At 42.5% G+C, this 25,481-nt stretch overlaps 1 protein-coding gene across 4 annotated transcripts in view; it reads left to right on the top strand.

The window, feature by feature from the left end:
* Positions 1-25,481, top strand: part of fermt2 (FERM domain containing kindlin 2) — a 40,838-nt gene continuing 15,357 nt past the window's right edge. The window contains exons 1-5 of one of the 4 annotated variants that reach the window (XM_051387264.1): positions 1-224; positions 1,773-1,930; positions 14,892-15,125; positions 21,765-21,893; positions 24,532-24,564. In XM_051387264.1, coding sequence (XP_051243224.1) covers positions 1,774-1,930; positions 14,892-15,125; positions 21,765-21,893; positions 24,532-24,564 — 553 coding nt within the window. In that variant the 5' untranslated portion in view covers positions 1-224; position 1,773. The remainder of the gene's footprint in view (positions 225-1,772; positions 1,931-14,891; positions 15,126-21,764; positions 21,894-24,531; positions 24,565-25,481) is intronic. The other 3 variants (XM_051387273.1, XM_051387281.1, XM_051387289.1) reach the window with 3 other exon arrangements.

The following is a 25,481-nucleotide window of genomic DNA, read 5'->3' as shown; positions in this document are numbered from 1 at the left end:
CCGCTGCTGGAAAGAGGGAGGGAGAAAGAGGGACGGCTGGACTCCATTAAGCCGAAGCCTGCAGGAAAACTGTTTGGGATACTTCACTTCTTCAGCGAGTTCTCCGGGGGATTTCTTTCTGTTTTTTATTGCCTCAAAAAAGACTTTATACATGATTTAAAGAGGGGGGACCTGTTCTGTACCGTGTAGTCGACTCTTTTAGTGTGTTTTCGTCTTTGTGAAAGGTGAGTTAAATGTTTCGTCCTCAGAGCTTTGCCCTGTTCGCCGCTATGAAATATGAAAACGTTTTTTTTTCTTCTTTTTTTGTTGTTGTCGTCGTACCGCGTCTGCCACATTTAACCCACCGCTTCAATTAACATGTCTTTTTAGCTCATTTGAGCTAGTTTGTTTGCTTTTTTATAGACACACTTTTCTACCGAACTTACTCCTTTTTAACGACCGACATGGGCGAGTGTGCATGCAGCCGGGGAAGCTGTTCTACGGACTCCGCTTACATAATTAAACCCCTCCGCCTATTTGTAAGAGTGGCCTTTACCGTTATTTTTAACAGGTGAACCGGCACATATTGCGAAGGTAAAATAGGTGCCTTGTTGAACTTGTAGCCACGGGCCTGTAAGTCTTTGTTTGGCCGTGTTCATTGATTAAAGGGCTGTTTTGATAGCCAGGCCACTCTCTTGCTGGACAACTTGACATCAAAGAATGACAGATACAGGCTATAATGTAACTTTTTGGCAACGACTTCACACGACAAAGGCGCGCCTTAGTTCCCGGCGAGGAGCCCCGAGGAGAGACACAGAGATGAGCAAACAGATTTTGTTTCGCCTCCATCCCTTTCTAAATAATCCCTGATAGTCATATGTTCGGTAACGAGCTAAAATTGCCTCATCTGTTACCACTAGTTTGGTCATAACAGTGTGCCATTGCTGGAAGAATGAATGCTATAGTAGAAGTTGAAATACCAGAATGAAAACTCCCATTATAGGCATAATGCAGTCAGGATTGTACTGAATCAGCAGCAAGTATATTTAAAATAACCTATTGTGTGTGTGTGTGTATTTATAAGTATCAAAGTACTCTCAATGAAGGATGAACCCTGTTAGGAAGGTATATGCTCTATCACAGTATATGTAATTTATATCATCATATGGATACATACCTTTATAACAATGCAAAAATGTACTAAATCTACAGTAGGGTCTGTTATTTTGTTTTGTACTGATAAATGTTCAAACCTCCAGTGTCTAACACAAGCTTCCTAATCTAAATCTGTGTTCCCAGTCCAAGCTGGCACACATTACCCCTATGACATCACAATGACACCATCAGGGTTACTTTTTCCGACATTGGAAAGCTCTTCCAGAGCAACAAAAGATATTATGCAACTGTTGTTTTAGGCTGAGTAGCACCAATCATGACTAAACAGCTGACTTTGATGTGTGATAAGGACTGCTACCACGGTATAGCATAATTATATTGCAAAATATATTGATGCTTTTATGTGTAAACACCAATCTTAATCTGAAAGGTAACCAGCAACTACAGCTACAGTGAATGCAATTGAATATGTATGCATAGTTTCCCTGTTATAGAAGCATATACTTAGGAATCAAAGTACTCAAGTGAAGTAGTAGTGGTCAAGAACAGTACTCACGTAAATCCACTAAAATTAAAAAACAGTACAGTTCTTTATCAAGACCTTGCATTCATGGGCTGTGCACCACATTTGACACAAGTTTACCTTTTCCCCACCTGACTGTGGCTCTGCTTGGCAGGATGGCGCTGGACGGGATCCGGATGCCCGATGGCTGCTACGCCGACGGGACGTGGGAACTGAAGATGCATGTCACCGACCTCCACAGGGACGTGTCGCTGAGGGTCACTGGGGAAATCCACATCGGCGGAGTCATGCTGAAACTCGTGGAGAAACTAGGTATGCATGCACGCTGCTGTCACGCAGGGGTCAGAGTGGTGCATCAAGGCTTATCTAAAGTGTAATAAACAGGCTTGAGTGTAGTCTTAATTGACTAATTTTGACACATGATAGAGATGATAGCAGTCCACCATGAGTCTGCTGATTTAAGATGCATTCCTTTTTTATAATAGAGTGGATGTGCTTGGCAGTAATGAAAGCCCCTTTCTTTGATCTCTGACCCTGTAAAATCTTTCCATAACAGACTTTCTGTGTGTCAATGGATGACTTGTGTTATCTGTTCATATTTGTTGGGCAATAAATACCTCCAAATAGTTACCATTCTGAGAAGTGAGATTCCACTAAGTAAACCATTCTTGTACGCAAACGTACAAACAGTTTCTGAGTACTGGCCAAAGTTAAGAACAGACGTTGTCAGGTCAGGCATACTCAAAAGTATGTTTTCTGCTAGAAACACTGAGAAGAAATGTATTAAATCAGAGGTTGTGGAGAAGCTATGTGGAGATAATAGTGATCCTGTCTTGTGTAATACATTTTCTAATTGCAGACTACTTAATGAGTTTGTTTCTTTGACCTTTATTGCATGACCCCTGCCCAAACTCCTGTTTTATGTTTGTAGACTTGCCTTTCAGGGGTTAATATTCCTCTTTGTTACCCTGCAGTGTATATGGGTCAGTAACCCAAGGTATAAAGAAACCATACACAGCTGCCCTCCCCCCACTGTATCATGCACGGTTCTGTAACTGCAGTTAGGCACTTGACAAGTTTGGGTGCAAGTAAGCATAAGAGTCCTCTGTTCCAGCCACTTGAACACTGCCCTGTTTCATGGAGGCTGGAGAAAGTTCAGCGCTGGTGGCAGTGCGACTTGGGAGTGACAGTGTGTTGTGTGTCGATGGTGCTTGAATGCTCAGCATTCCTGCAGCGCCTCCAAGGTTTTATTCCCTGCCCATGGTCCTGTTTTTAGCTCTCCTGTTAGAGCTCCACATAATTGAGGTCTTTGTTCCCTGTGGTTGTCTGTGCTGTGCAGCATCTATGCTAGGCGAGTGCAGTGTTACCGTGTGTGGGACGACATGAATTCACTGGTCCTCCCACCCCAACTCCACTCAAGGCGCAGCCTTATCCATTGTTTGAGTTGTGTTCGCGCTTTTTGTTAAAGGTCTAGTTGAAGGGCAGGACTTTTCTTGATGTGACACCTTCTCTGTGGTGTAGTGTGGGCCAAGTCTTTCAGTGGTGGATGTTTTTGTCATTAAAGTTGGATACATGAGGTATAACAATACATTTGTCATTGACTTTTATTGTTATAGAAATAAAAATTGGCCACGTGTTTGACATTGTATCAGTTGGATTAAAATTGTATCAACAAGCTGTTTTGGTGACATGCAACCATATTTTTGTGATGGAAGTTGGCTGCTCACCATTTCCTAATTTCTGTTTTCATTTTCTTAAGGATGTAGCTGTTTTGCTGATGACTTGTCCTTTTTTTATCTGTTCAGGATTCCGGTGGCTTGAGGTCTTGCCTTCCATAGTTGACAATAGTTTTGATTTGTTGAACATGGATGGATGTTGGTTGTTGTTGCGCCAAGTTAAAATAACAGGACGTGGGTGTGCATGGTTGTTTGTGCAACTATCGTAATTCCAGCCTTGATTACCATTTTTAAACATATTTAAATCCCCTCTACATGATCATACTACTACCACCATTATTGCAGTTAAATTAGCTAACTGAAGCATGTTTAAAGGTAATAGGCCCTCTAACTGAGAAGTAGAACTCTTGCAGTGAGATTAAACACTGCTGGGTGAGTGTATTTGTGCCTCTTGACTGGTTTCACAGAGTGAGTGTGGGGACATTTCATTTGATTGCCATCTCCCTCCTACCCTGAGTCAACAGGTTGTTTTTCATTGTAATCATTAACATGGTTTTTCCACATGGGCACACACTGCAACAGACTGTACACTTGTTAGGTCACACACAGTATTTTGTGCTTGGAAGAGGCAATGTAGATATGCTTTAATGGTCCAGAAAATATACATTTTCTTAGTCATCATTTTGAACAGTTATTTTTCAATGAAGACTTTGTTGTAAAGACAAACACCACTCTATGTATTATTGTGTTGGCGTACAATCTGAGGTGAGAGAAGTTAATGAGTTACATTATGAGATTAAGAAAAACTGTAAGCAAACTGTTCTCGTGTGACTTCTGTGGGAAAAATCTTCAGGGTCTTACTTTTTTGCCAGTAACCTGTTTCTGTACTACCCAGCTCTCACTGGGGACAGTGCTGCACAGTTCTCACTGAACACCTCTTAAGTGCTGTCACATACCCGCCGTTGGATTTGCTGATTGCTTGGCTGTGGGGGTTATACATAGATAAAGCACACGTGCAGATGTACATGCACGTATACATGCTGCTGTGAGAAGGGACACGTAAATGTTTTTGGCAGGCAAAGCGTCAGTCTCACATTGAAAGCACATCCAATGACAACTCTCTCTCTGTCCTCTTTCTGTCTCTCAGTCTCTTGCACTCCAAAATGAAGGACCTCTTGTGATTCAGTAATTGTTTTCCACGAGGCTGCCAGTGCTGTGGGTTTTTTTTTTCTATCATAAACATTTGTCGCTGTATGTAGCTCTTAGAAGCAGTTTGTGTGAAAATGTGCCAACGTCTGCAGTCTTCCGTAGGATGGCCAGTGTTCTCATTAGTAGTACTCGTGCATGTGTTTCCACACGTGAGCGGGGTTGTGCGCTGGTGTCAGTGGGTGTGTTTCGTTCACATGTATCCTGCTTCCATCTTTCAACTCTTCCTGCGAGCTGCAGGTCTCTCGTCCACATCGCAAGCTCAAATGGCCTTCGATAATGGATTAAATAGACAAATGCCAGGAAGGCACTTAGCTATTGATCACAGTAGCGAATGCTGCTTCCATTTCCCCTGCAGCCCTCCAGGAGAGCAGTATTTAAAGCCAGCTGATTGACCACCCCCTGGTCCCCTGCTCGTGTAATCCTTTCATCCTTCCGCTTACCATCACTGCTGCTTTCTCTAACTTTGTTTATGTTTTCCAAAAGTGCTGCCCTCCTCTCTAAAAGCTAATTTTGTGCCATTTAGAAGGGAAAACAAATATTGCACAAACAACATTAGCTGGCGGGAGTTTTATTGGATTTAAAGGGATTTATTCCCAAGTTACCTAGCTTTAAGCTTTAAGTCTGGCAAACTGTTGCTTACAGTAAGTGCTAAAAGCTATCAGTGTTTCACTTAAATGCATTGCTATTTTGCAAATGTTAAAGGTGGAAAGGACAGTGATAATGGTGTACTCAATGCCCCTAGAGTCAGACCTATAGATAGAACACATTAAAGCTAAGCAAGTCTTGGAGTAAGTAGCATTAACTTGCACCCATTGGTGAGAGTGTTGCTACACTTCCACTATTGGAGGTACCCTGGTTGTATTGGCTCTGCTTAGCCTCACAAAAGACAGCTGAGGGTAGAGGGACTGGATGGAGAAGAAAATGGGAGGGAAAGGGGGGGGGGGTGCGTGGAGTCTTCCTCTCCGTCTCTCCTTTCTCGTTGTGACGTTAGCCACGCTGCTAGAATTCCATAAAAGTCTTCGACAAAGCAGGAAATGACTTCCAGGGTTTGGCATGTTGTTCTCTCTGGTCGCTGCCGTCACTGCTGGATTCTCCGCTGCCTGCTTCATCCACCTCCCCCTCTCTCTGTCAACCCTCCCACTTTTCCTTTCTCCCCCCTTTTCACGCTCCTTTCTTACTCCCTTGTCATCTTTTTTATTTTTTTTATTTTTGGCAGCTGTGTCATACTGTTTGAAGCCATCCACTCCTCCAGCCACGTAGCACGGCTCAATAATCAACAGAAAACATCAAAGTACATATTGTTCACTTTCTCATGGTTTCTGACCCAAGTTCACGGCTGCTAAATGTTCCATAAATAGAACTCAGCAAACTAATTGGTCTAGTATGACTGTGATAGTTCATGTGGTTGTTTCCAGTGAGGGGCCTGCAGTTCTTGGCCGCCGTACTACCAGCCAGCCGCAGAGAACGTTCCCTGCGTGTCAGAGGAAATGTGTGTTTTGTATTTGCGATGACCTACATATTCACATCGCAACTGATTCTGCGAATGTCATCATCCCACATTCATTTACTATTTGTTGGAGCAAATCGTGCAGGCAATTTGTGATTAACCTTAATGTTTATTTTTCCCCTTTCCGAAGCACCTCTAACAAAACAGCAAAACACCAGTTATTGTTGTAATGTTCAATTAGACATTGCTTAGAAGTGACTTTAATGTTTCCACTGAGCAATTTTGTTTTCAAGATCATACTCCGGTTTGTCAGCAATTTGAAATCAGTGTCCTTTTTGTGATGCCAAGTTGCTGTCTGCCGGAGGTCGTGGCGACCAGAGGGATGGCTTCGGTTTGACAATGAAGCGCAGGTTTCATTAGGAAACAGACGCGATTTAACACAGGATGCTGAACTTCCTCTGGGCTTTTTTTATACGCCTTCTCCCTTGTGCCTTTCTTGCATTCCCGCCTTCCTGCCCTCTCAGTGTCCCCTCACAGAAGAGAAAGATGGGTCTTCAGTTCTTGCAGTGTGAGATGAAGAGCTAAGATACCTTGGTCATATCTGTCCTAATGACGTGAGAGCTGCTCCAGCTACAGTTCACATCTTTACATATCTCACAGCAGGACAGTGGAAGATTCCTGTGATAGGTGGCTATAACCACTCCCTCCCCCCCTCTCCTCATATCATCTTGCCATGACACACAGGTCAGAAATATCGCTGTGCATAATGAGACTCATTGATTGGGACTGTGGAGCCGTGCTAAACGTCTGGCATCACAAAGTGAGAAATGGCCTGGCAGCGTAGCGTGTGTGATCATCCTGCTCTCTAATCTCTCTGACAGGAAGTAGTTAGGCTAAGTAGTGGTCCTGCCCAGGCCAGAGCTTTCCTGTTTTACTAGCAAGATGCTACAGTGATTGTGCTGTTCTGTAGTCAGCTCTGTAGTGTACCTACATTAATTATAGCAGCCCACGTAAACAAATCTGCCCCAGACTAAAAAGACTGTTTATTATTTCATCCTTTCAATCTTGTGCTTGGCAGTGAAGACAGTGGATCGATTGAAAATTTTGTCTGAAAGTTAGTCCCTACGATCAATGCTTGACTGATGCTTTAGTACCATGATAGAGAATTTAAAGAAGATGGTGTCAAGAAAAGAAACCAGCTGTGGTAGTCAATCTGTGCTATGCTACTGAGTTAATTACTTACACATTGTACAAGGAAAAGTTTCTGTTAAGACTGAGCAAAGCTTGACTTTGACAACTGTTCGTTTACGTGTTCTCTCTCATTGCAGCATCATGTGGGAACAGTATCAGCTGCTTAACGTAGTAAGCATTCTAAAATTGTTGGTCCGTTTACAAATATCTATTTGAAAAGCATAGTATGTTCAATTTGATTTGCCATATTTGAAATATCTCCTTTTTTTTTTTTCGTTTCCAGTTTTCTCTCTTTGTCCACTTTTATGGAAGGACAGCTGTGTTTGTTAAGGATGATTGAATTAGTTATGTTTGGCATCTTAAACATGCAGCGGAACAAACTTTCATTGCTCCTCTGGGATTCTGAAGCTTGTTGCTTTTTGTGCCTCTCACCTTCCTGTAGTGGCAGGCAGCACAGATGATCCAGTGGAAGGAAATGTTAGAGCCGCACATTGTTGCTGTAACACCACGCACCTGTATGCCAGTGGAGTAAACCGATATGGAGCTTTTGTCCAGGTTCTCAGCCTACATTTCATTCATTTAAACCCGTCCCCACCAGTCTGTCTCTGTACTCCCTCTTTGACAGACCAAAGGGCCAAGAGAGGTGTTGGTTTTCATAACCAAGGGTTGAGGCTTCATTAAAGCAGTTGTGACAGAACATAAATTGTGTAATTAATTTCATAATAGCTCTGTCACTTCTAAAGTTTATACATGATTTACATGCAAGCTAATTTAAAGCCAGCACTGTTTCCATCTCATTTGCTTCACAGCAGGAGCGCTTGTTTGAAAAATATCTCAAAATTGTGAAAATTATGTCTTCAGATTGCTTCTTTAGTCTGACCAAGAATTAAACAAAACACTAAATATACAGTGGACAGGACAACTTTGTATTTGTACTTGGAAGTGATTAATTGACTAACAGAATAGTCTGGTCATTTATTGATTAAAAAGTCAGCTAATTGCTTCAGCACTGCTGTAGATTGTCCAACTATTTTCCTCAGGCTTTCTAAAGAAATGCAGCTAGAAGCTGGGGACCAATTGAGCTTCCTGTTGAACTTACAGAGGCATCAGTGGGTTGACTTATCACAGTCCTAAGGGGACGTCTGGCAGGATGCATACATAGGATAGAGGGACAGATGAATATGGTCTATCTGCTCCATTGATCTTAGCCTCAGAGTTTCTTTGTAATGTCATTATTTCACTGGGTCCCTGAACACTTAATTGTATAAAGCTGTGTCAGGGTGGAGGGGGAGCACCCGCACTGTTTTGCTGTGTTTGGAAAATGACACAAATGGATACAAACTATCTGTCTCTAAGGAGATTTCCTCTAATAGCCTTCCTGGCCTCTCCTAATGCATCAAAGCCAGCACTCTCTTCTTACTGTAACAGGCTGGATGCTCCTAAATTTCCTAAATAAGATTTCAGACTCCCTCCATGCTGGAAAAATATCCATATTGTCTATTTGGTATAGAGTCTGGTTCTGCCTCCACCACTTCACCTGTTGACCTGTAGACCTTGCAAAGGGATGCACCCAAGCTTCGGTACTGTTTAATCTCAGATTGAAAGTCTGTGTTACTTGTATTGTTTAGGCTATAGATAAATGACGTATTTTGTGAGTGTGTTTGTTGTTTGTGTTTTTCTAATCAAAAAGCATCTTATTCTCTGAGAAATAGAAAATATCTAGATGTAGGGAAGTAATAGTGGCAGTACAACACTATTGAATTGAATCAATATCTGTCACAATGTCCCCTGACTCCTTTTAGGCCAGTCATGACCCTAAAGGATCTCACCACTGACACAGGCCACAACCCCAATAAACCCTTTTTGTTGCTTATTTTCTGCAGCCCAAACAGCTTTAATGGCGGTATTAAGTGTCTCTTTGTCTAAATGCTTTGTCAGGTAACGTTTGACTACTTGCCTTTTACCAGAATCGGGGTCTGCTGCGTATTGCATATTTAATGCCTGAGATAAATGGCCTGATTGATTGACTGTTGGCGAGAAGCTGAGCTGTTGTGTAATAACTGACCGAAATAGGCTCAGCTAACCTCGTTCAACTCAGGTTGCCGATGGAAAGCACTTGAGTTTTAATGGTATTGGTTAGTGAATACCCAAAGGACACAGCTGGAACAGATCAGAATATTAGTCAATGATTTCATCTTTATGGGTGTCAGAGCCAGGCAACAGTATGTGTTGCCAGTATTACTCCCTCTTGGTCGTGTACTTGATTGAACAGATGCATTATGACTTCTGGATTTAGCTTGTTATCTTTTGAGCATTCGTCATAAGCCCAAAAACAAGTTTGTCTGCTGTGACTTCTGTCTCTAACGTATAGTGATTCCGACTACTTGATACTGTGTGCTTTGTTTTTTTAGAATGAGCCAAGGTATTGTTGAAGCGACTGTATCACTTAAATCTTCCACTATAATGTCGTGTCACTCACTATCGCGTGTCTGCCATACAGATATCGTCATCACCTGTCTTTATTGAACTTTTGTACATGTTGGCTATCTGATGTTAATGCTATCTAGCATGACTGGGCACGCAAGTGAGTGTCTAAAGGCCATTTACAGTAGATCTAATTTAAGGACAGTACAGTTGCTTCCTGTATCCTTGCTTGTCAATACCGACCTTCACCCCGCTTTAGATGGGGGAATATATTTAGAAAGAGAAGGGCTTTCATGTTGTAGAGGGGGATCAAATCTGTGTGTGTCAGAGGGAATAAGACTGACAAACCTGCAGCCCCATGTTGTTGAGTATGAAAACAAGTGGTCGCCTCGCACCACTTCCCCTGCGGTGTCAGCCACGAGTCACCAAGGAAACGGCGTGATCAGCCTCACCCAGCTGTAATGTTTTTATCAGCTGATGGCTGTAACTGACAAAGCCTTGCACTTGTTGGCCTTGGTTATCACTGATGGCTAACAGCTTGACTCCCAACAACTCATGAAAAACATTTTCAGAGACAAGGCTGACTGTGCAGACGCAGTAAAAAGTCCTGATTTGTGAGTGTGTCTGCTCTTAAATCACCTTCATCAAAGATGCTAGAGATGAGTCTGGATTTTGCTTTAGGTGACAGCTGACTGTCATTGCTTTGCTGATTAGGTTGAAGCCTAAAATACAGAGTAAATATGAGTCATTGAGTGCACTTGCAACCACAAGGATTTCTTCCCTTTGAGACCAAAAGGCCAGTGTCACATCTAGAAGAGGGAAAAAAAATGAATTTCAACATTGGGGATTAATAAAGTATATTTTCTTCTAGAGCTATAACGATTTGTCAATTAATCAACTAGTCAACAACCCAAAACAAATTTAGAAGTAAAATGCCGAACATTTGACAGTCCTGTGCTGCTTTTCTTAGTCTTATGTTATAGTAAATAGAAATCTTTGGATTTTGGACTATTAGTCAAACAAAATAGGCATTTTAATGATTTGACCTTGGGCTTTAGAAAACTCTGATGGACACTTTTCACTGTTTTCTGGCATTTTATGGACAAAATGATAAATCGATTAATTAAGAATGAAACTCATAGTTATTTACAGACCTAGTCAGATCATGGCAGGACTACAGGGTGATCAAATCTCAGAATTTAGAATGTAGATATCCTTTTTTGATGGAAAGTGATGTTTACAGTACCTATAAGGCACACAGCAGAGTGACACGTGCACAAATGTGTGCTAACAACATGTGGATGCATATTCGACTGCTGAAATCTCTACTGTCTGTTTTTCCCTCCATAGCATAAAAGCACATTTTCAATTTTATGCAGGAGAAAGAATTGGTGATACTATTTATATGTTCAGTATTTTCGGCCGGTAGACTCTAATTTTGACTTTCCACTTCCTTACGCTTGCTTTGGCTTGCTCTATCTCATATTTATGTGTTCCCAGCTAGAGCTCCTCCCTCCTCCTCTACTCATCCTCCTCATCTCTCCTTTTCATGCCCTCTCTCATTCCTCATTTCTCATCCTCTCCTCGTAGTCCCCTCCCCTCCCCCTCACAGACAGGCCTCCATAAACATTGCAGCCTCCTAATGTAAATAGTACAGTTACTCGAACTTGGAGGGGAGGGATGGAGAGAGCATAGAGGAGTGATGGGGAGGAGAGGAAAGGAGGGACAATTCAGTTTCCTGTACTATCTAAATGAAAGCCTTGCAAACTGGGTAGTTTTGTGCCTACTATACAATATTGTCAGCACAATTTCACTGTGTGCACTTTGCTTTTTTTGCTTAATTGTCTAATCTTAAATGTCTTTTTAAAGCAGTATTTCTCACTGTGGTATCTGGTGCACAAAGCAGAGGAAGTGGTCTTGGTCAGGAGCTGTGGTGGTGAATGAAAATAACTCAGTTTGACAGAATTTATGGATTAATTTAGCTTGTTAAAGCACACACGCGCAAACACACAGAGCTAATGTAGTTAATGGATGGATAAGAACACCCTCCCTCCGACAAATCCCCAAACCTGTGCACACGCACACAATCTCTGTATCATCTTTCACATCCTGCAGAGGTCATAAAACATGGTTTTCCCATTCTGTTTCCCCTCCCCTTGTCTTTCAAGCCCTCTTTGTGCACACACATATCACTCTACTGAGGGTCTGTGGGTCCACATTTAATGCACCCAATTACTTAGCCCCCCGCTCCTCTGGCTGCTGCATTACGTCAGGCTTGGCAGGCTGTATTTTTAGCTTGGAGATGCCATTGGCCCTCTCTCCCTCCCTCTGTGTGTATTGAGTTACCACCTTGTTGCTGAAAGAACCCAATGGACGCCTACCCGAGCTGCCCTCGTCCAATCACAACACATTGAACCACTGCGTAACGACACAAGCAAGCAGGAGGAAAGACTATGTCCATTACGGTTTTGGCACTTGGTGGTGACAAGGTAACAGTGGAGCAGGGGCCATTGGGAGCGTGTTGAAGGTAACGGGGACCAGCCAAGACATGCATTCATGCCACGCCACAGACTGTATGGTGGTCACACATGCTGAGTGTGAGGACTTTCTATAGAAAATGATCTGTGGTGAAGACCCGAGTGCCAAATGTTAATGCTAGCTGTTCTGCATTTCTCCCAGACACCAGAAATTACAAGGTTGTAAGAGGAAAAACTGTGAGCAGAGTTATGAAAATACATTTAGGTCTATTTTCAATTTTCCTCTTCTTGCTCCCTCTCATTATTTCATCCTTTTAATAGCTGCAGTACACTTAAGGGAGCAATGAAGTTGCGTTCTGCACAGCTGAGCCATCAGAATGGAGCGATGACAGCTAGGCCCCATGCTGTTAAAGTAACTCACACAGGGTCTCAGAAAGAAAGCTTGGAATGTTTTCACTCAAGTACCAAGTGTTTCCCCCCCGGAGTAAACAGTATAAAAACCCAGCAGCTTGACAAACAACCCCCCCCCTCCCACCAAATCAATTCACACAGGCCCAGGCCTTCACAATGACATTGCATCGAGATGCCAGTGGCCACTCTTCTTCTAAAACGTTCTTCGCCATCTTAATCACCAGTTTAATCTCTTCCTCATTCCAGTTTGCTTTACTCACATCACAGCAGTCTTGTTTCCTGGTTCTAAGCAGCCATTCTGTTGTTTCACCTACTCACCCGCTAATCCCAATCATTCAGCTTTTAGACAGGATCAGCAAGAGAGTGTCAACAATGCATATGGGTGCCCCTATGTAAAGTTAAGGTCAGGGGAAACAATAGCAGCACATAGAAACAGAAGGCCACTCAAGGTTTAGGTTACCATGGCACCAAGCTGTTTGACATATGGAGGAGGTCAGCATAGGGCTGCATTCAAGATCGTTCCCCAGTCAAAAATGATTACCATGTTTCTTTCAGAATGAATAGAAGCGGTGTGCATGCGTTAATGTTGGATTATGATAAATCCAAATCATCATGTTGATGTGTGTCTGTGTTCTGCTGTTTGCGTTCCATGTATCAGAAAGTAATTGGAGTCCATTATGGCTTGAGTTTGTCCATTAGTAGCTGTGTCCTTCCTTATGTAATAAGTAGATGCAATGTGTTGGTGCCACATTTAGATAATGTGCTACCAGCCTTGAATACAAATTAGATGTGTTTCTTAATGGGGGTCAAAATGCAGCTCTTGCCTCTTTTTAACCTTGGGAATACAGTGATTTCTGGACCCACTGTAAATGGAATATTTTCAGGTTTTAGATTGTTGGTTGGTTGGAACATGTGATGGACTTATTTCACTATTTTCTCAGATTTTCTATTATATATATATATATATATATATATAGACTAAATGATGAATAAATGGTTGCAGCCTATAGTAAAGGGCTATCGTAGTTCAAGTATTATTGGGGATAAGGTAAGAGTTGGCACATGTAAACAACCACCTATATTGCATACATGCTCAATATATAATACACAATTTGTATACTGTTCTTCTCATGTAGCGGATTTGTTTTAAGCTTTTTAGTTTTTTACAGCCTGGCCATGATGCTGCAGAACACAACATTTTATTCCATCAGTATGCCTTTAAACACTCTTTGCTGCCACAGCAGTATATAAGTTGAAACAGTTCAGATGGACTGCTTTGTTTAAGGATGACTGAGCAAACGTCTGTGTCTGGACACAATGACTCCGAAGAGGAGAGAGAGCCCCAGAGTGAGACAGAGGATAGGCTGGAGAAGTGATGATGGGGTATGTGGGTGGGGGAAATGAGACACCGCTTTGGGAAGTGCCTTCCTGGACTAATGCCGGAGTAATGACATCACTACTCAGGGGGAACATCTCAAAGTATAATAGGCTCAAAAGTGAGGCATATTCACTCCATCTTAACTATCATTCAGTGTTGGGGCTTTTAGACTTGAACATAAAGTAACAGATGCACAGTACGGAGTAAATAAACAGTCAGTGGGTATTTGTAACTCTAAAATGTGAAGAGGAGCAAGTCAGTGAGCTAGTTGGCCTGCTATTCATTTTGACCTGCTTAACATATCTATCTTATCTATTTTGTGAATGTATCCCATTAAGGTGATAAATAGATAAGAAATGGATGCAAAGGGGCTGTTGCACTTTCTTTGAATGTATTTTACTTTCGCTTTGAAGTGATTTGCGGCTCTAACACAACTTCAGCTCATAACAGTGCTCCTCGTACAGAAACCAGAGCAAGGTGATCTGCACAAACAGCTGCTTTGAGTTCCCTTAAGTCCCTGCGGTTTTCACCTTCCCCTTCAAGTCAGACACACACACCATGAGACCACTGGGGCGTCCCCATTGTGCTGAGCCCCTGCGTAGAAAAAGCCTGGGAGCTATGTGTGGTTTTGGGTGGCTTGTGTCTGCTTTAGAGGATCACGGTGTGACTTTGGAACAAAGAGGGAGGTATGAACCTGATATCCTCGCAGTGTCCCACAAACAACCACATCTTTTACACACTCAGTCGCCTCCTCCCTCTCACTTTGACTTCACCTTTTCTGTACACCCCCCCGCATCCTAAATGTGACCCTCTGCCCTGGAGGGACATATTTGGTGAGCTCAGGTCAGTACAGTGTGATGGATACAGTCTGAGCACTCTAGTTACGCCTTACTTTTGCCGTCAATATCTTCACCATGCTGACAGTGGATTAAAATGGCAGCCGACATAGCCACACAAGCAAGGAGAATGCAAGTTTAAAAATAATACGACTTAATCTCTTTTGCATCATTACCGTTACTGTTGAAACTCATCCATTCTCCTCTTTTCTTCCCCTCCGTAGATGTGAAGAAGGACTGGTCAGACCATGCTTTGTGGTGGGAGAAGAAGAAGACATGGCTGCTGAAAACCCACTGGACGTTGGACAAGTACGGCATCCAAGCCGACGCCAGGCTGCTTTTCACGCCGCAGCACAAGCTGCTTCGCCTCCAGCTGCCCAACATGAAGCACATGAAGGTCAAGGTCAACTTCTCGGACCGCGTCTTCAAGGCTGTGTCCGACATCTGCAAAACTTTCAGTAAGTGGAACAAATGACTAATTTAGAGCAGGGAGAGCAGCCTTCATGATTTTTAGTCTAGATGTGGAAAACAGTCATGAAGCAAATGTGAGATGAGGTGTGACTGACGGCAAAGCGTTTTGGGACTGAGCGTAGAATAGTGGTGCCCACCCTGCTCAACCAAAAACTATTCCCTGACTATTTTTGGAAAAGTTCTGGAAGTGTTCTACATCAAACTTAGTTAATCATGTCCTTCCTCTCACTTTGTTTTCATCCCTGGCAATTTGTTGTGTTTATTAAACATACTCTGAGCTCTGCATGCTGGAGTCACGTCCCCCTGGCTGGTCTGGAGTCGTGTCCTTGGAACCTGGGCTCCATCGGTCTCACAGTAATGTTTAGTAAACAGAGATTATCAATCTGTCTCAGGCTTACAACACAGGCACACACCAAGTACACAGTCATGTACATGTAAATAACTCATACTGTTGCTCACTGTCTTACTAAGATCATGTCCAAATGTAACTCTCCTCCCATGGTGTAAGTAGTACCCAAGGGTCACTCTATTGATATCTTCCATCACTGGCACCCCCTGTGATAGACGTGTCAGAGGTCGCACACTGAACCCGAGTGACCTCTAACCTGCTAACGCCCACTTTTCCGTGGCTCAGCCCTCGCCCCCTGCCCCTACCTCTTAGTCACTGTCTCCAGTAGGGTTTGTAGGTTTGGAGAACCCCCACCAATATAAATCCTTCCACCAGGCAGGGTCATGGCACACCTGTCGTGTTTTTGTCACTGGACTGTGTTCAGCAGACCGGATCAGGGGCTCCAGTGGCAGCTCCCCCTGTTTATATTGGCCTACAGGTAGCACTCAACCTTGTTTTTACTTTGGCAGGAATTTCCCTTTTTTAATTATTCTTTTTAAGAAGGTTACAGGGTCTGCAGAAAAGTTCTATGAAATGAAGAGAACAAATGGCACATTTTATTTAGTGTAAATATACAAAGGGGCTGTTTTTGAAAGCAGAGGCAGGGAGCACGGGGGAAAAACAGGACTGTAGGCTGTTCTCTTGGGCCAGGCCTAGTTAGGAATGTGTCTGCTGCTTCTGTAATAAATCTATTTCAGCTTCACAGAAATTCAGAACAAATTGCTTTTGGCTGACATTGCGCGTGCCAGGATTTTGCAAGATTTTGTACAGTGGCTGGAAAGGGCCCCTCAATGTGACATCCTTGTATTTGTATCGCATTGCTACTTGCAAAAAGCAGAACCTATGATTAGGACAGTTGATTCTTAACTGTAACTGTGGGTATGACAGCCGACTTAGCTGACTTACAGCTGGTCTTGCCTGGAAGCTTTTCATGTTTTTGTTATCTGGGCAACTTTGAATTTTACAATTTCCTGTGCATATTTTCTGCTGACTCCCTGTGAGCTGCATGGCATAGAGAATCCGAGAGGAGAGGACAGGAAGAGACGAGGCCTGTCCAACTGGCCTTCGCTCCAGACAGCATAAAACCGAGGGAGACAGAAATATTGGAACATAGAAACAGATAAGACAAAGTCAGTGGAGATTTTCAATTGTCTCCAGTTCTTTTTCTCATCCTAATTTATTTGGAGGGTATTTTTTGCTCTGCTGTGTCCGGTCAGTTGGTCACACAGAAGCTATTTCCTGTTCCAAAACAAGTTTTGGGTTCAGTCCTGTAGTGTAGTATTTGGCAGTTTTTTCCCCCAACCCCATCATAGTTTATTTTTCTTATTACACTCTACAGTTTAAGACGGATATGAATGTTATTTTGTATTATTAACAAACAGAAGGTTCTTACCTCACTTTATATTTTATCTGCTTTTCAGTCTCTTTAGCACAGCTCGAACTCAGACAGTGAGCATCCCACACAGTGGAAAAAGCATACAGAATCAACATAAGACTCCCAAGTTAAAAGTATAAAACCAATTATCACCGCTGTACTTCTCCCATGTCCATGGCAGCTGTGTCCTGACACAGACGCAGTCCATCTGGGCTGGCTGGGAACTGAGAGGACTCAGCAAAAGGTTGATGTACTGTAATACATGAAAATCACTCAGTTTCACTCCTGTTTTGACCTCTGATTCCATTTGGCAGCCTTTACATCCTGTACTGCACTGCTTACTTGATGATGAAGCAGAGCCATTAGGGATTTTCCACATTTTGTTGCAAGATAACATTTTTAAACTCTTATCAACAATTCTGAGAACTCAAGTTTGTGTATTGTTTAGGGAGGTCACAATACCCAAAATGTAGAGGTTGATACCTATAACAGTGAACTCCCATGATTCTCGATACCAATTTGATACTACAGTAAAAATCTCCCAGTCAAGTTTTTTTTTTTGCCCCCCTATCATTATTTAATATCTGATACAGAGTCCTGATCCAGTACTTATTTTCCTTATTTATACAGGTGAATAGTTCTGCATCACATTAAGAAAAGTAAATCACGGTAACAAGCTGTTCCTTAGCCTAACAAACTCTCCCTAATCTTTTTTTTTGTCTTGTAGCTGTCTAGAGGGTGTTTCTCTCTCCCTTTTTGAAATTGTCTTGCAGAGTTTGTTACTTCAGTGCAGCCTCGGCCAATCTTAGTTAGCTGAATGAACTGTATTCTGCTGAGTGTTTATTTTCCTCGTCTGTACATCTTTTGCGCAGATCACACACAGCGACAGAGACACAGAGGAGAGTTTTGACGACGGAGTACTGTGCATCAAAGTTTCTTTAGTAAATCCCCTGTTGCCATCTTCAACATGTCTTGTTCATCTTATTCCTGTGGTATTTAACAGCCGTCTACGGTATTCGTAGGTGTATATGCTGCGAGTCCGGAAGTATTACTTCCTCGGGTACTGTCTAAAAACAAATGCTGTTAGGTTGTCAGGATTTTGGTATCGAAGTATCTGTTCTCGTGACCCTGGTGCTGTTTGAAGTGTTTATTGTGTTTTGGTGCCAGCTGAAACTGTATAGATGTGTTGTAGGACTGCGACAAATGATTTTAAGTAGAAATTAAGCTACTGATTGTTTTTTCAATAGATGTAAGAAAATAGTAGTAAATGCCTGTGAAAACTTGCTGAAACCTTTTTAAATGTCTTGTTTTTATCCAAACAACAGTTGAAAATCCAAAGATATTCAGTTTGCAATTATATAAAGCACAGAAAAGCAGCAAATCCTTACATTTTAGAAGGTTGAACCCAATATTTCAAAATAGATTACAAAATTGTTACTTTTGACCCCTTATCAATTAATCGACTAATCATTTCAGCTCTAAAAAGCTGTTTGTAGTTAGTAGTCAGGAAAAAATGAATGGCACTGAAATGGTTCCTCAGGCTTCATTTGTCAAGTGAAGAGTCACAGTCAGACATGAGCTTGTCCCGTCTAGACAACCTGGACTCACTTCCAACACATTAAACACACACATACACCTCCTCCCTCTGACAGGAGACCGTTTTACTCTTCCTGTGAACCAGCACACAAACCGTATTCTTCACAACTGACTAACACATGACTGTGGACCTGGGAGTCTGAGGTGGTACAAACATGTGGCTGCTTTTCTCAGCAAAGCACCACTTCAGGGTAACAAGAGTCAGGCTGCCCCACTTAAGCGCTGTGGGTTTTTTTTTTTTGTCAGCACTCCTTTGCTACCATGTGTGGGAAAACTGAGACACAATAGAAGCAGCAACAATACTTTAACTTGTGGCATTCGTCAGCACTTCTCCAAAACGTTACGATGGGTCGAGTTACTTGAGAAATGGAGGATGTCTGTATCACAGGACATAAAGAGCACAGGAGGATGAGTTTGAAGGACGTTGACAGTTGAGAAAGCATATTGCAGTGAAATGTCAGAGTGTTTTGTCTTCCAGAAACCTCTTTTAGATATGTGTTCCAACACATATCTAAAAGAGGTTGCTTCATCGTTTTGGTCCAGCAGATTTATGGCCCATGACCTGTGGTCTGCTCGACTGGCCCGGGTGTGCTGGCCACTGTTGTCATAACATAGGAGTAGTGCAGTTTGGCTTCACCTCCAGCCTCTAAATTTAAAAAAGTGCATTATTATCCTTTTTTGAGTGGCCTTTTTTAGCATCTTTTTAGCCTCCTGTCTAATAGATGAAGAGGACCTCTGTCACTCCTACCTTGCTGCTGATGTCAGTTAATGTAATTTTTCCTTAAAGTTAGAGTAAGATGGTAGTGAGTCATAGCATCATTCAATTAACTCTATAAATGCCACAAATCTAACTTTACTGTTCTTGTCATTGGATAAATTCTTACATAAAACACCATGTAGATTAGGAGTACCTTAGCCCAATGAGAACCTATTCACAACATTGAGAAGTATGCAGGGGGGAAACAGAAGGTGATATCACTCCTTTCTTTTTTTTCGTCCATGTAGGGTCTTAAACTGTTTGTACGGTAAACTTTAGTGCTGTAAAATTAGACTGTGACGGTGTTTGTGATTCTTCTGCGGCTGGCCTTACTCACTGCAGTGAATCATGTGTTCCAAGGAGTAGTTCTTGCAAGCCCAGCTGGCTCTCGGTCAACCTCTCTCCTCTGGCTCCAGGCCTGGTTACTGCCACATGTCTGCAGCTTGGAGGATTGGGCTCTTATTGTCTAAGGTGTCATTTCTTCTAATGGAAATCAACCAGCAGTCTAACCATCACTCACCCTTCCTCCTCCTTTTCTCGACTGGCCACAAGTATGTGGTGAGTGCAGGAGCAGTCTTTCCCACTAGATCATGATTCTTAAATTATCACTATAAACATACAATTCAACACTCAACTATGTCAGCAGAAATTGACCTGTCTTGCCTGCCGGTCTGAAAAAATTCTAGGGGAGTGTTTTTTTTTTTTGTGTGTGTTTTCTCTGTAGCCTGATTTGGTCATCTTGATCTCTGTTTTTTGATAGTATTCATACTTTAGCAGACCTGAAATCGCCATCATATCTAATTCACCTCCACTGCCTTCATGGGAGTGATGAAAAACACGTAGCTGTCCATTTATTTTCCCGCACACCCAGTTTCCAACTTCTCTTGTTTTCCAGCCACTCAGGCATAATGGTTCAATAGAGGGGCCTAAAATATTCCTTTTACAGGAGCTGATAATGGATCCCAATGGCAACATGTCCCAGAAAATAGATTTTTACCACACTGAGCAATGGTTTTATTGCCAAAATCTTTTGCTTTTGAGCCACACTTTAGATCTATGCATCTCAGAACAGTTCCTGCTTATAGATAAATTCCTTAGTGAAAATATATCAGCATGAACACTGAAAGTGACATCGTAGTAAAATGCCACATGGCTCTGCAGTGCCTCACGAGAGGGTCTTACCAAGTACACACAGTTTGATGCACACTTAACTGTGTGTATTGGCCTCCTCGCACAACTCTGTGGGGCTAAATCTCGGCAGCACGCCTGCAACTCACATGGCTGTATAAGGGCACAGGGATTGTGCTTCCCCGCTGCAGCAGAGCGAGAACGAGGGAGGCAGGGAGGGAGAGGGGGAGAGAGAGAGAGGGAGAGAGAGAGAGGGGGGGGGGTTAGCTCGCATCTGGTAGTTCTTAAAACTTCTGGAATGCTTTTGCTTTAGTTACACAAACCAAACAAGCTTACTTACCAAGCCAAGACGTTCTCTCTCCCCTTCTGCTCGTGCTTTCCTCAACACCCTCTGCAACCTCTTCAATCAGTCCGCAACACCTTTCCAATCCTTCATCTTTAAAAAATTAAGACAGATTTTTTTCAGTCGATATGAGAAGAGAGATTTTTACAGCAGTCCTGCACAAAAAAAACAAAAACTAAGAAAAAATAATAAAATGAGGCTCTAAAAAATATCGAATTAATTTATATGGAATTTTGAGAAAACTATATCCAGCTGAGGATCCAGATGTGCATGCTTCTAAACTAGCACCATCTATTCTACTCCTGACACATTCTGGCTGTCTCACTACTGCATCAGAACCATCCGATCTTAAAACATCATTGCAGTGCTGAATGATGGTTCCCTGGCCTCCAAGCCTGAGGGGAGGGAAAAGAGGGGAGAGAGGCTGCTCTGTTTTAGTCATTATACTCGGTGTGGTGTCTTACTGTCTGATTGGGAACTTGCACACAGCAAGATAGTACCTCAGTATCTTCAAGGATTACTTTTTGGTGTTTTTGTAGAAGCTCTGCTGTCCTATTACTCGCCAACAGCAACTGAATACTGTTTTTTATGTGTGTGTGTGTGTGTGAGAGGAAAAGTTGGAGGACGGAGGGTAAGAAGGAGATAGAGGTTGTGTCTCCCCTGTCTCAGTTGGGGATTACAGTTAAAGCAAGATTTGTTGGGGCCCTGAGAAAAGGGATTTTAAATTTTCCACCCCTCATGTGCACAGCTGTCTACAATTTTTACCCATCTCCTTTGTCCCTTTGCTTTCTCTTACTCCTCATCCCCCTTTCTTAACTTTTTTTAAGTTTGAGTTGCCTTAATGTCACTGTATTCACCTACATACAGGTACAGGTTCTACCCATTGTCTGTGTGCTTTGCAAGAGGCTGTGTGGTTTATTTGAAGCCTGTAGTTGAAACAACAAAAATTACTTTGTTTTTAGTGACTTACTGACTTGTTGTGAGGCAAGCTTATGTTTATGTGGCATCAAATTTACTGTCTTGCTCCCTCTCCCTTCAGATATTCGCCACCCAGAGGAGCTATCTCTACTGCGTAAGCCCCGTGATCCCAAGAAGAAGAAGAAAAAGTTGGAGGAGGCAGAGGAGGATGATCTGGAGCTGGAGGGTCCGCTGTTAACCCCTGGATCAGGTGAGCTAATCATAGTAACTCCTAAATATAGAAGAAGCACTTGCACCTCCAGAACACTTGTGACAGTGTTTGCTCAAAAAAAAAATTAAAAAACAATTATAATCAGTTGACAGGAAGCAATAATAATCTTTCTTGAAAAAAAAAAAAAAACACGTGTACGTTTTTCTCTTCACACGAGGATCCGTCTGTGCATTCAGTTTTTTTTAGGTTCAAGATCTACTTTTGAAGTAATTATGGAGCATTGGGTTTTATTTTTGTATTTCATTGTGAAAAGTAATAATCTTGTTTCCCTCAAGCAGCAGGTTGAATAACAGGTTTCACTGTCTACTATGGAGTGTCTTCCATTCTTTTTTGTGTCTGATTGCGCTTGTGGTTCAGAAACCCACTAGGATAACTTCAGATAGCTGCACCCTGCTTCTAGTGACCAAATATGAATGTGTGAGTTTGAGGCCTGCATGGGATCTGCAGCCCCGGCTCTCGATTCCTTGGCAGGGAGGACGAAGAATGGTTGGGATTCCACACATAGTTGGTCACGCTGCCATTTTAGACCCAAACCAGGCTACACGACTGCAGTTATATTGGCCCTCCTCCCTCCTTCACCAGGGATGGGAGAGTTACAACCATGTGAGCAGGGAGGAGCAGAACAAAACAGCCTGTGCTGCTGTCACAGAGTTAGCATTAAGCAAAACTGCTAACACTATGAGACAGGGTGAATGGGACTCTTTGTGTGGTTTGAGTCTGTTCTGCCCGGCCTCTGGTCAGTCCCCTGGCTCCTTAGACTCAGCTCAGCATCCACATATACACTCTCATTTAAGTGGAAGAGGGCTGAACAATCATTGTGAGCTTGGTGAACGTTCACAATTCCCGCAGTCAAGAAAAACTAACTGCTGAAACTACCAGAAGCATATGTGTGTACAGTATTTTACCATATATTGAAATAAAATCAGTCATGGAATATGCAAAAAGCAGCAGCTTTCCATTTTCATGAGCACATGATGATGATCACACCCAAAGTTGCATCATTACATTTCAGGGATTGTGCTGCATTACGATACATTTTGTTTTCAGTGGGTGCAGAGAAACAGTTTTACCAGGAATGTGCAGAATCTGTTTACTGTCACCACTGTCCCTGTGTATCTCTGTTGTGTGTGTAAGTGCATACACACACACACACACACACACACACACACACATACACACACTTCCTATGTCCTCCCTATCAGATCACATGGTACAGACTATACTTCATGGCCAAGTTGGAAGGCGTTATTCCGTTCCTTGTGAAGAAGGGCTGACCTCTTCGCTCAGGTCTCCTGATAGGAATCACAAGGCTTTGCAGAGAGGCAGCGTTGCAGTCAGAAGCACAGCTTTCTCTTGTGTATCTAACTGCTTCTGTACACTCCACACCACCATAGAGAGTAAATAAAACATGGCTTACTGCAGTTCACCATGGTTTTACAAAGTAAAGAAAATTCTTTCAGAATTACTCTTATCATGTTTAGAGATGCAGCGATGAGTCTATTAATCAATCAGTCTATCAGTCATTTTTTAAGCAAGAAATGGCAAAGATGTATGAAATCCAACTTCTCAAATGTGAATATTGCCTGTTTTTCTTCTGTGATAGCAAACTGAATATTTTAATAACAATTCTGATATTTTATAGATCAACTGATTCATTGATAATGAAAATAGTCTTAATTTGCAGCACTAATCAGGTTCTCTGCCAGAATACCCAAAGTTACCTTAAGGGCCATACCACCTTTTTAATAGCTTATTTATAATTGACAGTGCTGGTAAAACATATTGATAATAAGAAATATTTTCTTCATAAAGTAGCTGAGATACATATAATACAGAGTATGTATACTGTGCAGTGAGGTCCATACTGACCTCAGAAGCAGATGACATGGGTGGATGGTGAACACAAGAAGTACATGACCAATTATTTCTACTTAAAGACTTGTAATCCTTTTCCAAAACCTCAATCTCTAAATGTACCATTTTGGAAACTCCTTGTCCCCTGTCTGTCTGCACAAGTCAAGTGTCCCACAGAATGGGTCATTTTGTCAGGAAAACAGTGTTACTAATCCTCAGCTGTTGTCATGACATGAGACTGATGTTGGCCATGATGCCAGTCCATCCTTGTCCCTCTGGGCCCACCGCATCTCGACGTGCCTGTTGTATCTAATTATCTTTCCTGTCAGCGTGGAGAATGACATACCTCAGACAGCCAGCTTTATATTTGCGCTGCAGTTTATACATGCAGGGCTGGGTTATGCTGACCAACGCCTTGCCTGGGTTTTCAATCAGTCATGCTGTGTTGGATGGCTATGAATGGGTGGATGGAAACGACAGAACCTCACTAGTCATTCCAGGGTGATCTCCCTCTGCGAAGAGGGTAAACTGAGTCATCATCCACTCTGAGGCGAGCAGTTGGCAGTGCCAATGGAAATGCCACGGATCTCCCCATTCTTGTATTTCTCCACTTTTGTCCTTACTCTCTTCTGTTTCCTCCTGTCCTTGTCGAGTTTTCAGTATCTTAAATCTGTCCACTTGATGTTGTTTGTTCCCATTCCACTTCTTCCCTCCACCTCTTTCCTGTCTTTCTTTTCTCTTACTCTTTCTCTTTTCATCCTAGCCTCTGAGATAATATACATCGGACCTGTCAAAGGTAAGCTTTCCTCTTCCTCTGTCCTTTACTCTTCAGCACTGCTTACCCTCCTCCTTACCCTCCACCCCCCACCCCCCCTCCACAGCTGGAGTGTTGAGGTCACATGACATCTGTAACCTTTGAGACTAGCAACCCAGTCACCTGACTGCCCCTCCAGAGGAAGTCAGCTGATTCGGATGGTCACATGATAAAAGCTTTGCCTCTCATTAGAAATTAGCTCAAAGCTCACTTTTTTCCTTACAGCTACTTCAGGCCTGCTCACTGTCCCTGCTGACTGTTTTGCAGGATAGCTTGTCACTTTTTAGCCCTTGAATGTGGTGGTTACGGAGATGTTCAAATTATTACTGTTAGATTTTTTTGTTGTTTTTGCTATACCTTTTTTTTTTATAGAAGTCCAGACATTCTTACTGGTCCATAATCCCACATACACACCCACATAGGAGCTTTGTGTAAAAATCAAATGCACAAGAGACTTTCATTTATTGACAACCCTCTCATGGTTTACTTCTAGTCTTAACAGCACATGGTGGTCCAGCTCCATCCATCTAAGCCTTCTATGAATCCCCAGTTTAGGAGAATTAGGGAGTCAAGTCATGTTAACATTCTTTGTGTCTTTCCGTCTGTATTGGGGAGTCTGTAAACAGGATGGAGGGAGGCCTGGTTGTGTTTTTAATGGGCTGCTAGCTTTCACCTTATACACGGTCTCTCTAGATATTTGGGATTCCTCAAGAGACCCTATGGGAGATGGGAGTACTCTCCCTGACCTGATAAACTCAGCATTAGGGGGAAAACCTTGAAAGAACCACTGAATAACACCCTCCCCCACAAGGGATGAGTGGCCATAGCCTGCACCCTGTTCTCATGACCTCAGCTCGCAAACACAAACACACACGTGCACACTCACAAACACAAACCAA

This window comes from Dicentrarchus labrax, unplaced genomic scaffold (genome assembly GCF_905237075.1).
Source record: "Dicentrarchus labrax unplaced genomic scaffold, dlabrax2021, whole genome shotgun sequence".
NCBI lineage: Eukaryota > Metazoa > Chordata > Actinopteri > Moronidae > Dicentrarchus > Dicentrarchus labrax.
The sequence above is the reverse complement of the archived record's forward strand: the minus strand, read 5'-3'. Positions and strand labels throughout refer to the sequence as shown.